Source organism: Lithobates pipiens, unplaced genomic scaffold (genome assembly GCF_037356315.1).
Source record: "Lithobates pipiens isolate NorthernLeopardFrog02 unplaced genomic scaffold, aLitPip1_a1.2 Scaffold_22, whole genome shotgun sequence".
In the NCBI taxonomy this organism is placed as follows: domain Eukaryota; kingdom Metazoa; phylum Chordata; class Amphibia; order Anura; family Ranidae; genus Lithobates; species Lithobates pipiens.
Window position 1 is genome coordinate 15742315 of NW_027507784.1, and position 13420 is coordinate 15755734.

The 13420-nt window shown below is 43.7% G+C and overlaps 1 protein-coding gene across 2 annotated transcripts in view; it reads left to right on the forward strand.

Annotated features, from left to right (window-relative positions):
- Positions 1–1398: 1398 nt before the first annotated feature.
- The window catches only part of LOC143923342 (kinesin-like protein KIF13A), a 511776-nt gene continuing 499754 nt past the window's right edge, over positions 1399–13420 (forward strand). Inside the window, exons 1-2 of one of the 2 annotated variants that reach the window (XM_077446954.1) lie at positions 1399–1659; positions 9272–11350. In XM_077446954.1, the coding sequence (XP_077303080.1) occupies positions 9291–11350 (2060 nt within the window). In that variant the 5' untranslated portion in view covers positions 1399–1659; positions 9272–9290. The remainder of the gene's footprint in view (positions 1660–9271; positions 11351–13420) is intronic. The other variant, XM_077446953.1, reaches the window with a different exon arrangement.

Here is a 13420-nt window from a genome sequence, read left to right on the forward strand (position 1 = left end):
ATCAGCGTCACTAGTTGCTAGGCAGAATGGAGAAATGCTGTTTACAACGGCATTTCTCTATTCAGCCGTCCCATGAGACGATGACGGGTAGGCCCGCGGCGATCGAGTCCGCGGGTCCCGCGACCGGATTCACGGGGGTCCCGACCGGTGCGCTCACGATGGCAGGGCGGCATTGAATATTGGACGTACATGTACGCCAATATGCCTGCCTGTGCCATTCTGCCGACGTACATCGGCGTGCGCCGGTCGGGAACCGGTTAAAGCACTCGAGTTTTCACATTGGGATTACAGATAGGGCTTCTTTTTAAGTGCTTTACAGGGGCTTTTTTTAATGCTAAAGCACCTGAAAAACGCCCCAGTGTGAAAGGGGTCTAAGCCCTTGTACACACGGTCGGAGATTCCGACAGAATGTGTCCTATCGGACCGTGTTGTCGGATAATCCGACTGTATGTGGTATGCATCGGACTGATTCCGTCGGAATATCCGTCGGACACAATTTTCCAACATGTTGGAAATATTTCCCGACATACTGGTCCGATCGGACATACTCCGATCATGTGTAGAGAATTCCGATCGGACCAAGTGCCACGCATGCTCAGATCAAATTCCTACATCAAAGCTATTGGCTACTAGCCTGAATGTAGTCCCATCGTAACGAAATTACTTCATCACGTTCTGAATGATCGGATTTTTCGACAACTTAGTCCGACCGTGTGTATGCAACAGTTTCGGACAAGATCCGACGGACAAAATCCGACGGATTTGGTTGTCGAAATCTCCGATCGTGTGTACAGGGGCTAAGAGCTATGAGTGGAAGTGACGTTTTGACGTTGCTTTCACCCTGCAATAAAAGAGGATCTGATCGCGTCCGCCACTTCCGACGGCTCTGGTAAGCGGCAGAGGGCACCGGTAAGCGCGGCGGGAGGGGATCCCCACCGATTAAAAGTGATCTCACGCCGAATCTGCTGCAGAGACCACCATTATTTGAAGCCGGGCCGCTGACCGAAGAAGAGGATACCAGGGTTATGGCTGCTAGCTACTTCCATATCAATGATATTACTCTTCAAATTTAGGATGTATATGGTCGAGTGGCGGTCCGGAAGTGGTCAATGTATTTGGAAAAAATATATATTTATTTGGGAGGACGCCAAACATTTCTTTGCAAGTTTTAAAATAATTACAATTAAAAAGAAAAAAGTCATAAAAAAAGCCATAAACCCGCCTGATATCCAATTCCAGGGAAACAAAGCCCAAGCCAGACGGGGAACACTCCTAGTACAGCAGAGTTCTAAAGATTCACTAATCTCTACTGATAATAAAAGTGAAACCGCCTTCACCTCTAAGCAACATGGAAAGCAAACAATCCAGTCAGACCGGAATCAGGTCACACCCTCCGGGAATTCGAGAGCAAAGCTGTGAGTAACACAACAGGTGACAAATCCCAGAGGGAGACGCCTTCTGTAGACAACGCGGAAGAGGAAGACGTGCGGAATACAGACATCCCGATCTCTTCAGTTGGATCTACAGCTCCTCAATGTATATGGAATGCACGATGGGACAACCAAAACTTCACCGATGAGAAGAGATCAAGATATGGGAACACGGCAAGAGCAAGATAACACCAACCTCGAGGGAACTTACCCCCAATCTAGCTTAATGGTGAGTTCAGTATTTTCTATTAAAGGCCCACGACCATAACTCTGAACCATAGATCAGTGTTTCTCAACCCCAGTCCTGAAGGACGCCCCAATGGGTCATGTTTTCAGGATTCCCCTCAGATGAAACAACTGTGGTAATTATTAAGGCAGTGAAACTGATCAAATCTCCTGTGCAAACGAATGGAAAACCTGAAAACATGACCTGTTGGGGCGCCTTGAGGACTGGAGTTGAGAAACACAGCCATAGACCATATTGTATATATTCTATGTATCTTTCTCCTGTGTGTATCTGCTTCTTTGTGGTCCCCCTCTCCTTCAGGGAGCGCCTGCCCCGGTCGTTAAACTTCAAAGAAGTTTAAATAATATTATTACTATAAAATCAACGGGATCTAAATCTATCAAATTAAAAACGTAAAAAAATGCATCAGAAATAGAATGGGGGGTGGAACATCTATTAATGCAAAAACTTTAAGACCCCTTTCACACCACACCCCCCATAGCGCGGGCGGTAAAACGCTGCTATTTTTAGCGGCGTTTTACCGCCAGATTTGCTTTTACCTCTCGCTAGCAATTTGCTTTTACCCCCCGCTAGCGGCCGAGAAAGGGTTAAACCGCCGGCAATATGCCGCAATTGCGGCGTTTTGCCGGCGGTATTACAGCGCTGCCCCATTGATTTCAATGGGGAGCAGCGGTGGAGGAGCGGTAAACACACCGCTCCTTCACCGCTCCAAAGAAGCTGCTGGCAGGACTTTTCCCTGACGTCCTGCCAGCGCACCGCTGTAGTGTGAAAGCCCTCGGGGCTTTCACACTACACACAATGGTGCAGCTTTTTTAGGGCGGATTTCAGGCGCTATTTCTAACGCTATAGCGCCTGCAAAACGCCCTGGTGTGAAAGGGGTCTGAAAGCTTTAAAAATGCTATGCGGCCGGAGCAATGATATACAGAGAGTGCTAGAACATCAACATTAACAATATACATTTTTTTTTTTTTTTTTTTAAATGACAACATTGTATTTTTTATTGCATTTTAGTGTAAATATTTTGACCTCAGATCTCATATTTAAGAGGACCTGTCATGCTTTTTTTTTTTGTATTACAAGGGATGTTTACATTCCGTGTAATAGGAATAAAAGTGACACTTTTTTTTTTTTTTTAAAGAACAGTGAAAAAATAAAAATAAATAAAAAGTAAAATAAATAAGAATTTATATTTTTAAACGCGCTCTGTCGAGCTCGCACGCAGAAGTGAACACATACGTGAGTAGCACCCGCATATGAAAGCGTTATTCAAACCACACATGTGAGGTATCGTCTCGATCGGTAGAGCGAGAGCAATAATTCTAGCCCTAGATCTCCTCTGTAACTCAAAACATGCAACCTGTAGAATTTTCTAAACATCGCCTATGGAGATTTTTAAGGGTAAAAGTTTGTCACTGTTCCACGAGCGGGTGCAATTTTGAAGCGTGACATGTTGGGTATCAATTTACTTTGCGTAACATTATCTTTCACAATATAAAAAAAATTGGGCTAACTTTACTGTTGTCTTATTTTTTAATTTAAAAAAGTGTATTTTTTCCAAAAAAAGGTGCACTTGCAAGACCACTGTGCAAATACGGTGTGACAGAAAGTATGGTAACGACCGCCATTTTATTCTCTAGGGTGTTAGGAAAAAATTGTATAATGTTTGGGGATTCTAAGTAATTTTCTAGCAAAGAAAACAACAAACAAACTGTTTTTAACTTGTAAACAACAAATCTCAGAAAGAGGCTCGGTCCTCAAATTGGTTGCAAACCCTTACAGACCACTTTGACCTGCATGCGCCGTACACAGCGGCGCGCAGGCGCACTGAGCATGCCTCTGCTAATGGCGATCATACCGTTAGTGGTGTGCGTGGGAGTGACGTCATCGTGGCTCCGGCCAATCACAGCTCCGGAGCCTCGATGCCCAGAAGGAAGATGGATGCTTCATGGAAGAGGGGACAACGGTGACATTGCAGGCTCTTGTGTCAGGTAAGCAGGCATGTACTGGCCATCGGGACTACCGGGATTTTCCCGGTGGGCCAATGGCTCAGTGGGCCACTCTGATGTAAGGGGGCTGCTGATGGGACACTCTGATGTAAGGGGGCTGCTGATGGGACACTCTGATGTAAGGGGGCTGCTGATGGGACACTCTGATGTAAGGAGGCTGCTGATGGGACACTCTGATGTAAGGGGGCTGCTGATGGGACACTCTGATGTAAGGGGGCTGCTGATGGGACACTCTGATGTAAGGGGGCTGCTGATGGGACACTCTGATGTAAGGAGGCTGCTGATGGGACACTCTGATGTAAGGAGGCTGCTGATGGGACACTCTGATGTAAGGGGGCTGCCGATGGGACACTCTGATGTAAGGGGGCTGCCGATGGGACACTCTGATGTAAGGGGGCTGCTGATGGGACACTCTGATCTAAGGGGGCTGCTGATGGGACACTCTGATGTAAGGGAGCTGGTTACGGGACACTCTGATGTAAGGGGGCTGGTGATGGGACACTCTTTTGTAAGGGGGCTGGTGATGGGACACTCTGATGTAAGGGGGCTGGTGATGGGACACTCAAAATGTAAGTGGGCCGGTCTGGATGAAGTCCAGGGCCAAATTTCTGTCCCAGTCCAGCCCTGCAGGTAAGTGACACATAATGCGCTACTATGCGATGCGATGCGATGCGATGCATAGTAGCCCATTATGCTTTACCTTTGCAGGAAAACAAAGAGGAAGTAACACCCAGTGGGGTTTACTTCCTCTTTAAGTGGTTGAGTTCACTAGCAAATTACATGTCATTGACAGTTTTTTTTTTTTTTTTTTAAGGGTCTGCTGTGTAATTTGGGGGACATTTGTGTGCTGTTTTGTTTAAAAAAAACGTAGGCAATGAAAGTCATTAGCTGGAAATTTAACCTGTATTGTTTTTTCTTTGTAAATGTCACTTTTGCTGTAGCATATCCTACAACAAGAATAAAAAGAAAATGCACAATGTCCTCCAAAAATCCATACCGGACCCTTTTGAATACGGTAATGATTTTAAGGGGGTACCTCACAAAAGATAAAGCATGAGATCCCCCCAAAAATGCATTCCAGACCCTTAATCCGAGCATGCAACCTGGAAGGACATGCATGCACCCCCCTTCCCTCCACAGAACCATATCAGGTCACATGTCCTCATCATGAAGAAGGGTACCTTGCCAGAAGGAAGCTTCCCCTAACAAAAAAAGTACTTTGTTACCATCCATGTTGATGAGGACAAAGGCCTCTTCCCCACAACCCTGGCAGGTGGTTTGGGGGGATCTGCAGGTGGAATCTGCGGCTTATCGTAACTTGGAAGCCCCCTTTAATAATAAGAGGGCCGCAGCTAACATCCCTCTCTATGTGAATGAGTAATGCCGCGACAGGACTTAAGTCCGGCAGACTTTCGACGGAGTTCTGATGGAGTTCCGACAGAGTTCTGACGGACTTTTCGAATGAGCGGACTTGGCCACACACAATCACACCAAACTCCGATGGATTCGAACGTGATGACGTACGACTGGACTCGAATAAGGAAGTTCATAGCCAGTAGCCAATAGCTGCCCTAGCGTCGGTTTTAGTCCGTCGGAATAGCACACACACGAGCAAATTTTTCGGTAGGAACTGGGTCCGGCAGAGTTCTGGCGGAAAAATTTGAAGCATGTTCCATTTCTAAAGTCTGTCAGACTTTTGCGAATCAAAAGTCCGTTGCAGCCCACACACGATCGAATAGTCTGCCGGAATCATTCCGTCAGACTTTGGATGTTGAAAAGTCCACTCGTGTGTACGGTGCTTAAGTACCACTGATTCACAACAAAAAAGATGTAGTCTAGAAATAAAGACACCCAAACATCTGGAAAGTTCTTTATTTAATTTTTTTTTAAAAAGTCCCTCATTGTAAAGCCATCGATGATGTCCGCTGACAATCTGGAAATTTTTTTTTTAAAAACAAATGACCCCGCACACGTGACCATTCCCAGTGAGACTCTTTGAGCTGTCATCAGCTATATAAGGAAGGGTAGAGATGTTTGAGCATTGCCCAAGGGTCCATATTTGGGTAGTAATGTCACTGCTATCCCTGCCCCTTTGCTTACTTGGCCAGGGAATTCTGTCCATATTAAAGTGGTTGTAAAGCCTTACAACCAACTTTGACCTGCAGGTAAGCCTAGATTAAGGCTTACCTGTAGGTCCAAGAAATATCTCCTAAACCTACGCGGTTTATGAGATATTTGCCGAAAGACAGGAACCGCTGTCTACGGCGCATGCGTGGCGGCTCCTGTGCCCATGTGCGGGAGTGACGTCATCGCGGCTTCGCCGAATGACAGCGGCGGAGCGGCGAGACCCACCGAGAAGATGGATTCTCCGGGCTACAGGGGACAGCAGTGACTTCGCTGGCTCCTGTGTCAGGTAAGTGACACATAATGGACTACTATGCGATGCGATGCGATGCGATGCATAGTAGCCCATTATAATTGAAAAGTACTAATGCGCTTCACCTCACTAATAAAAGTGTAGACAAAAAAACCTAAAAAATTTAAAAAATGTGTGGAGTCTATATATGTAAGTAAATAAAAATATATAAGTATGTGGAAGCAGCCGGCAAGAAATAGTGATCTCAGCACTAAAAGTAATACAAGTGATAAATAAATTGCGGCGCTGCCAGCAAAATAAACTGAAAATGAAAAAAATAATATCTCTAAACATATAAGGTGAAACAAAAGTGAATCCACCTCACAAAATGATCAAATGTGCAATATAGGGCAATACACTGTAGTATCTAATAAATGTGCATAAATAAACAATCATGCAAAAATGTATATAACACAATCAAAAATAGCAAAAAAAGGTGACTGAAATGGAATGTGCAAACAATGCAATAAACAAAAAGTAGTGTTCCTTAATTCAAGTCCATGCAATTGCTTCGTGAACATAAATCAAAGTCCATGCACAAAAAAGTGACTTCCAAACATGTGATAGTCCAGCGACTAACTTCAGTGCCAAACAGGTGCACCACCAGTTTCCCCCAGCCTCTCACCTCAAATGCTTAGTATACAGACACTGTATATGAGCAGAAGCTAATCCATCATCATCCGTCCAGCAGATAGTATACACCTGTACATTCCTTTCCCAGGTTCTTCACATATCTCTCATTATAGTGTGCGGTACATAGAGTATGGAATAAAAGGACAGGGGGGCTCTCATGTGTAGTATTTAAATAAAGCGATTTAATAAAGTAAATGGTCACTTACATCTAAGCAGAAAACAGCGAGTAACGTCGTACAATCCGAACTTCCGGTCTCGGCCGCGACCGGAAGTAATGAGTGCAACACCACAGCTCCTTCCCTGACGCGTTGCATCACACCCTCGTGTGAAAAAGTCACGAGGGTGTGACGCAACGCGTCAGGGAAGGAGCTGTGGTGTTGCACTCATTACTTCCGGTCGCGGCCGAGACCGGAAGTTCGGATTGTACGACGTTACTCGCTGTTTTCTGCTTAGATGTAAGTGACCATTTACTTTATTAAATCGCTTTATTTAAATACTACACATGAGAGCCCCCCTGTCCTTTTATTCCATACTCTATGTACCGCACACTATAATGAGAGATATGTGAAGAACCTGGGAAAGGAATGTACAGGTGTATACTATCTGCTGGACGGATGATGATGGATTAGCTTCTGCTCATATACAGTGTCTGTATACTAAGCATTTGAGGTGAGAGGCTGGGGGAAACTGGTGGTGCACCTGTTTGGCACTGAAGTTAGTCGCTGGACTATCACATGTTTGGAAGTCACTTTTTTGTGCATGGACTTTGATTTATGTTTACGAAGCAATTGCATGGACTTGAATTAAGGAACACTACTTTTTGTTTATTGCATTGTTTGCACATTCCATTTCAGTCACCTTTTTTTGCTATTTTTGATTGTGTTATATACATTTTTGCATGATTGTTTATTTATGCACATTTATTAGATACTACAGTGTATTGCCCTATATTGCACATTTGATCATTTTGTGAGGTGGATTCACTTTTGTTTCACCTTATATGTTTAGAGATATTATTTTTTTCATTTTCAGTTTATTTTGCTGGCAGCGCCGCAATTTATTTATCACATAGTAGCCCATTATGCTTTACCTTTGCAGGGAATTAAAGAGGAAGTAAACTCATCAGGGTTTACTTCCTCTTTAAGCAACATGCCATGCCACTAGCAGTTCCTAGGTATTGCAGTTGCAAGCACCCACTGCTTCCTTAGGAAGCAGAAACAGTTCCTATACAGAAGTGGTAGAAATACCACTGAACCATTGGCTAAACCCTAGTACGGAGATATCTTCTAAGGTAGACATAAAAATAAAGAGGCTAGAACTCTTCCTCACACCATTAGCCCTGCACCCTGGGAGGAGATGTATTGTTTATTTTTTTTATACTTGCCTATTTCTAGATAGACTATATTACTAAAAGTATTGGGACGCCTGCCTTTACACTGACATGAACTTTAATGGCATCCCAGTCTTAGTCCGTAGGGTTCAATATTGAGTTGGCTCCGCCCTTTGCAGCTATAACAGCTCTTCTGGGAAGGCCGTCCACAAGGTTTAGGAGTGTGTCTATGGGAATGTTTGATCATTCTTCCAGATGCTGACGCCTTAAGAGTTCCATTCACTGGAAATAAGCGGCCAAGCCCAACCCCTGAAAACCACCCCCACACCATAACAGCCCCTCCGCCAAATAATTTGGACCAGTGCACAAACACATTCGATGAGGGGAGTTTGGGGTGTAGTATCTGAAAAATTCTGAAAAATACAAAAAAAAAATGCAGACTCACTGTGCCCATCAATTGCAGCCTCACTGTGCCCATTATGAGGGGTTCACTTCCCACCATTATCCCTGTGCTGAGTTCCCGGCCAGGCATGTACATCTACTGGGCCTGCTGTGCCCATTATGAGTGTCCCCACTCCCCCCAATGCAGTGCATCAGCAATAGCCTACTGCACTAGTACTGCTGCTCACTCCGAGTCCCAGGATGACACCTTGTCCAGCAGTGCTTACCACAGACATCAGCCCAGACATCCACTCCTCCCTATCAGTACAGCAGCATATATGCCCTGGCCGCCGGCCGATGAGCACCCACTCCTCCTGGCCACTCAGGCCTTGCATTCCATCCCAGTGAGGCGCTCGTGAAACCAGAAGTGACGTTGTAGGTCCTAAGAAAGCACCGCCTATGCCCTATGGAGTGCCAATCGGAGCACAAGCAGAAGGAACATAATAGTACAGTGGGACGCATTGCTCTGGACCCTGAAGACAATCTAAAGGCCTCCAATAAGGCTTCTTATCCATAATCACGTGTTTGGAAACACGGCATGCCTCCCATAGCACCCATGTGTCCGGCGTACTGCACAGACTTAAATTGACGTTATTTTTTTCTTTTGCTGTGGGTGGGGGGGCAGTGCCCCTGCACCCCGTATTGACGGACCGCCACTGCTCGAAAGCAAATACACTATTAACATACTTTTTTTTTTGTTTTCCACATGTAAGTCTGCAGGTTGATAATATAAGCAAATTCACATTTTCTTATATTTTCCTTCTACAGGTTGCCTAAAACTGGGAACATGAATAACAGCAAAGTGAAAGTGGCTGTGAGGGTCCGTCCTCTGAATCAGAGGGAAGAAGGACTAAACTCGGAGTGTGTTGTTCGGGTCAGTGGAAACCAGATTACCCTTCTGCCACCCATTTCTTGCAAGGAAAAAGACAGAAAAGAACCTCATATCTTCACATATGACAACTGTTTCTGGACAGAGGATAGACATGATACTAAGCAGGAGGATGTTTTTGAACATCTTGGAGATGGAGCTCTTGAGAACATATGGCATGGTTACAATGTGTGTATCTTTGCTTATGGCCAAACCGGATCAGGGAAAACATTTTCAATGATGGGCACAGAAGACCAACCCGGTATTGTGCCAAGAATCTGCTCTGCTTTATTTCATAAAGAGTCCAATGACTTGGAAACCACCAGGATTGAGGCCTCCTATTTTGAGATATATAATGAGGAGGTGAGAGATCTTCTAAGGTCAGAAAAAAAACAAAAGAAACTAAAGGTTCGAGAAGACAGGCTAATTGGTCCATATGTTGAGGAGTTATCTTGTCATGCTGTTCAAAGCTATGGAGAAATTAAATTACTGCTGGACCAAGGTAACAAACAGAGGGCCATTGCAGAAACCAAGATGAATGAACAGAGCAGTCGATCCCATTCTATACTAACACTGACCGTTACACAAACATGTAATGATCAAAAGTCTGGAGCCTCCAGAGAGTTGGTGAGTAAGGTCAGCCTGGTAGATCTGGCGGGAAGTGAGAGGTCCTACAAATCTGGAGCCCAAGGCAGTCAGCTCAAGGAGAGTTGTAATATCAACAAATCCCTCTTAACTCTCGGTCTAGTCATAAATTCATTGGCTGAAATCTCAGAAAATAAAAGGAAGAGTCAATACGTGAATTATAGAGACTCTGTGCTCACATGGCTTCTAAAGAACAATCTTGGAGGAAACAGCAAGACGATTATGTTGGCCACAGTCAGTCCTGCAGCAGATAATTATCAAGAAACACTCTCTACCCTAAGATACGCAGACAGTGCCAAACGAATAGTCAACCAAGCCGTGGTGAATGAAGATGTGAAATCTAAAGTCATAGAGGAGCTACAGGAGGAAATAAAAAGACTCAGAGAGCAGCTTACAACAACAGAACAAGTGAAGGCAGAAGTACAAGAACTAAAGTTGCATTTGGAAGAAAAAGAAAATCTTCTCAGAGATCTGAAAACCTCGTGGGAAGAAAAGCTAAGAAGGACTGAAATCGCCACACAGGAATGGCAGAAGAATGTGGAGAACATGGGCGTCATTCTTAATAAACAGGATGTCATATTTAGTAATCAATGCTATCTTATCCAACAAAGTACAGCATTAATTATCCACAATATAACTGATATCACCAAGATTGGCTCTGGACCTTCTCAAGACATCCAGATCTCTGGTCCTGAGGCTGAATGTGAACACTGTGTGATTAGGAAGACAGAAGAAGGAGAGGTTTTTCTAACTCCAGTTGACAACTCAAAAACCTATGTCAATGGCTGCTTGTCCAAAACATTGACCCAGCTGTGGCATGAAGATAAAATACAGATAGGAAACAATGTATTTATTTTACACCTTCCCAACAGACCAAAGCCAGATCATATGAAGACAAATGTTTCTATTGAAGCTGAGGATGAAACATATGATGAACCGAACACAGAAAATGACATCTCACCCGTATTATCTAAAACAGATAGCTGGGATAGTAGCACGACTGAGGGAGAGAAATCCAAGACTAACTCAACAATGTCTGAAAATCACAAGACAACCGATGGCTTCACACAAACCATTCCAGCCTCTGAGGATGAATGTAACTCTTCAAAAAACAAAAAAATATCTGATATCTTCCCCGAAGTCTCTAATAAGTCAAACAGCCCCCATAATAATGTTAATACCACTGGAAAAACCCAATCAGAATATCGGGAGATAGGTGTAAGTACACAAGTACAGCACTCCATGGTTCAATGTTCACCGCAGTATGGGGAGGCCAGTTCTCAAACTTCTAAAACTTTACAGAGCAGCAATGACTTTCGGAACACTTTACCAAGGTATTTTATTTTATATATATATATATATATATATATATATATATATATATATATATATATATATATATATATATATATATATATATTATTATTTTATAGGAAATATGTAATAGCAAATGACAGGCCATATACTGTATGACACAAAAGATAGGCAATACAATTTGCTCTCCTTTGGGATCTGGCACAAATAGTGTTGCAAATTGTTATTAAACCATGCCCCACTGGGGCTCTCTCTGCATGGAGTTGGTATGTTCTCTCTGTGTTTCTGTACTTTTTCCCCCCAAGTGTCCTGGGCTTCCACCGACCAAATCCATAAAAAGTGAATGTGAGGTTACCAGCTTCTACATTTCTGCATGACATGCTCACAATCACACATTTTAGAGGTTTTCCAGCATTCTCTACAAAAAGAAAAAGAGTTTCCCCGATGGGGCTTTTTGGCAGCGGGATAGCAAAGTCAAGTACCTTTTATCATAGTTGTATATAAAGAAATTAATTTATTCAAAGAATGTCCAATGTCATAGTATGGTTCAATACAAAGTATACCATCTGATTCAAAGAATACACATTACATATTCCACAACCCAATAAAACAAACATGTATGATTACACACTGTTGTATTACATAGTGTTGTATAGTGATTGAGCCCCGACGCGTTTCGACCAGCATATGGTCTCTTCAGGGGGACGATTGGATCTGGAAAAATTTACATGAGTTCAAAGTTAAAAAAACATGTCAATACAGATAACATTTAGGTGAGCCAATAGGGGTATATTTACCGCTCAAGGGTGGAATGGGTATTCCTATCACCCAAAATCCTAAAAGCCGCTTAGGGAATCCGAGAGGTCTCTGATGCTCGCCCCCCGTCTCCCCAGGGAGGAAGGAAACCCACCCGGAAGGACTTACAAGGAGCCACACTGTTCACGCCCCTGGAGGGACGGAGGAGACTGCGCCTGCAATCAATAGCAATCATTTAGTAATTGCGTAAAGTAAGGTAAGTAAACTCATGGCGGTTTCACCAGAGTATCATTATACGGTAAATAATTCTAAGTATATATATATATATAGATGTATAAATAAAAAGACTGACGATAAAAAGGATTATCAAATAGTAATTTGGCACGATATCATATATGTCCCATACACATAGTAACTTAGTCAGTATTAAAAATAGTGTGCTTAAAAGGGAAAAGCATATTGATGTAATAGAAATATATTAATGATATTCGTAGCAGTGATCATACATAGTGAAATGTAAGTTACGGGAGTGATTATGTGTGAGTGGATTGACACAGTCAACAAGTGCTGTATAAGTGAAATAGTAGTGCGACTGAAACAAAAAACAAGAGCAAAACTTACATGCTGTGAATAATGACTAAAAATAAAAGAATATGTGATGAATGTGGTGAATGCTAAATACTTAAGCATAAATGTGACAGTGTAAGTGTCAAGGTATTAATGCCATCCTGGTAGCAATAAAATTTACCTTATACAGTGTAGAAGTCCGTATGGACTTGTAACCTGTTGAAGCTTGTAACGATTGTTAGTTAATAAAACCAACCTGCTGTTAAGCAGGAAAGGAAGGGACTCTAATGCCAAGGAAAAATAAATGCAATACCATCCATCCAGGCAAACATGTAGTCCTGCATTGCTAAAGGGCGTGCAGTCTTTTATATACATGGCTGTAACAATTAGGGTAATTTCGCAACAGGCGCCCGTCTTAACTCCCTCCCGCAAGAAGTATGGCATGAGAGCCGCTGGATAAGCCGCCCGTGTGTGGCTCCCTCGGCGTTCCGGAAGGCTAGAAAGCCCCGACCTCTGTCGTCATCTCCTCCGCAAAACGCATGACGTCATGGCGCTGCACGCACGCCTAACGCGCATGCGCACTTTGCCAAAGACCGTCAGGAGACAAACAAGGAACGCCGCCGGCAAGAATAGGCTCATCCCGGTGGCCGAGTATGAACCCCAACCACCAGTTACAGCACAGGAGGGCGGACATGTGGACTAGTCCAACAGCCGCCCCACCTTGCCGGGAAGTCCTGGGGGGTCAGACCCCACCCCTAGGGGATCCA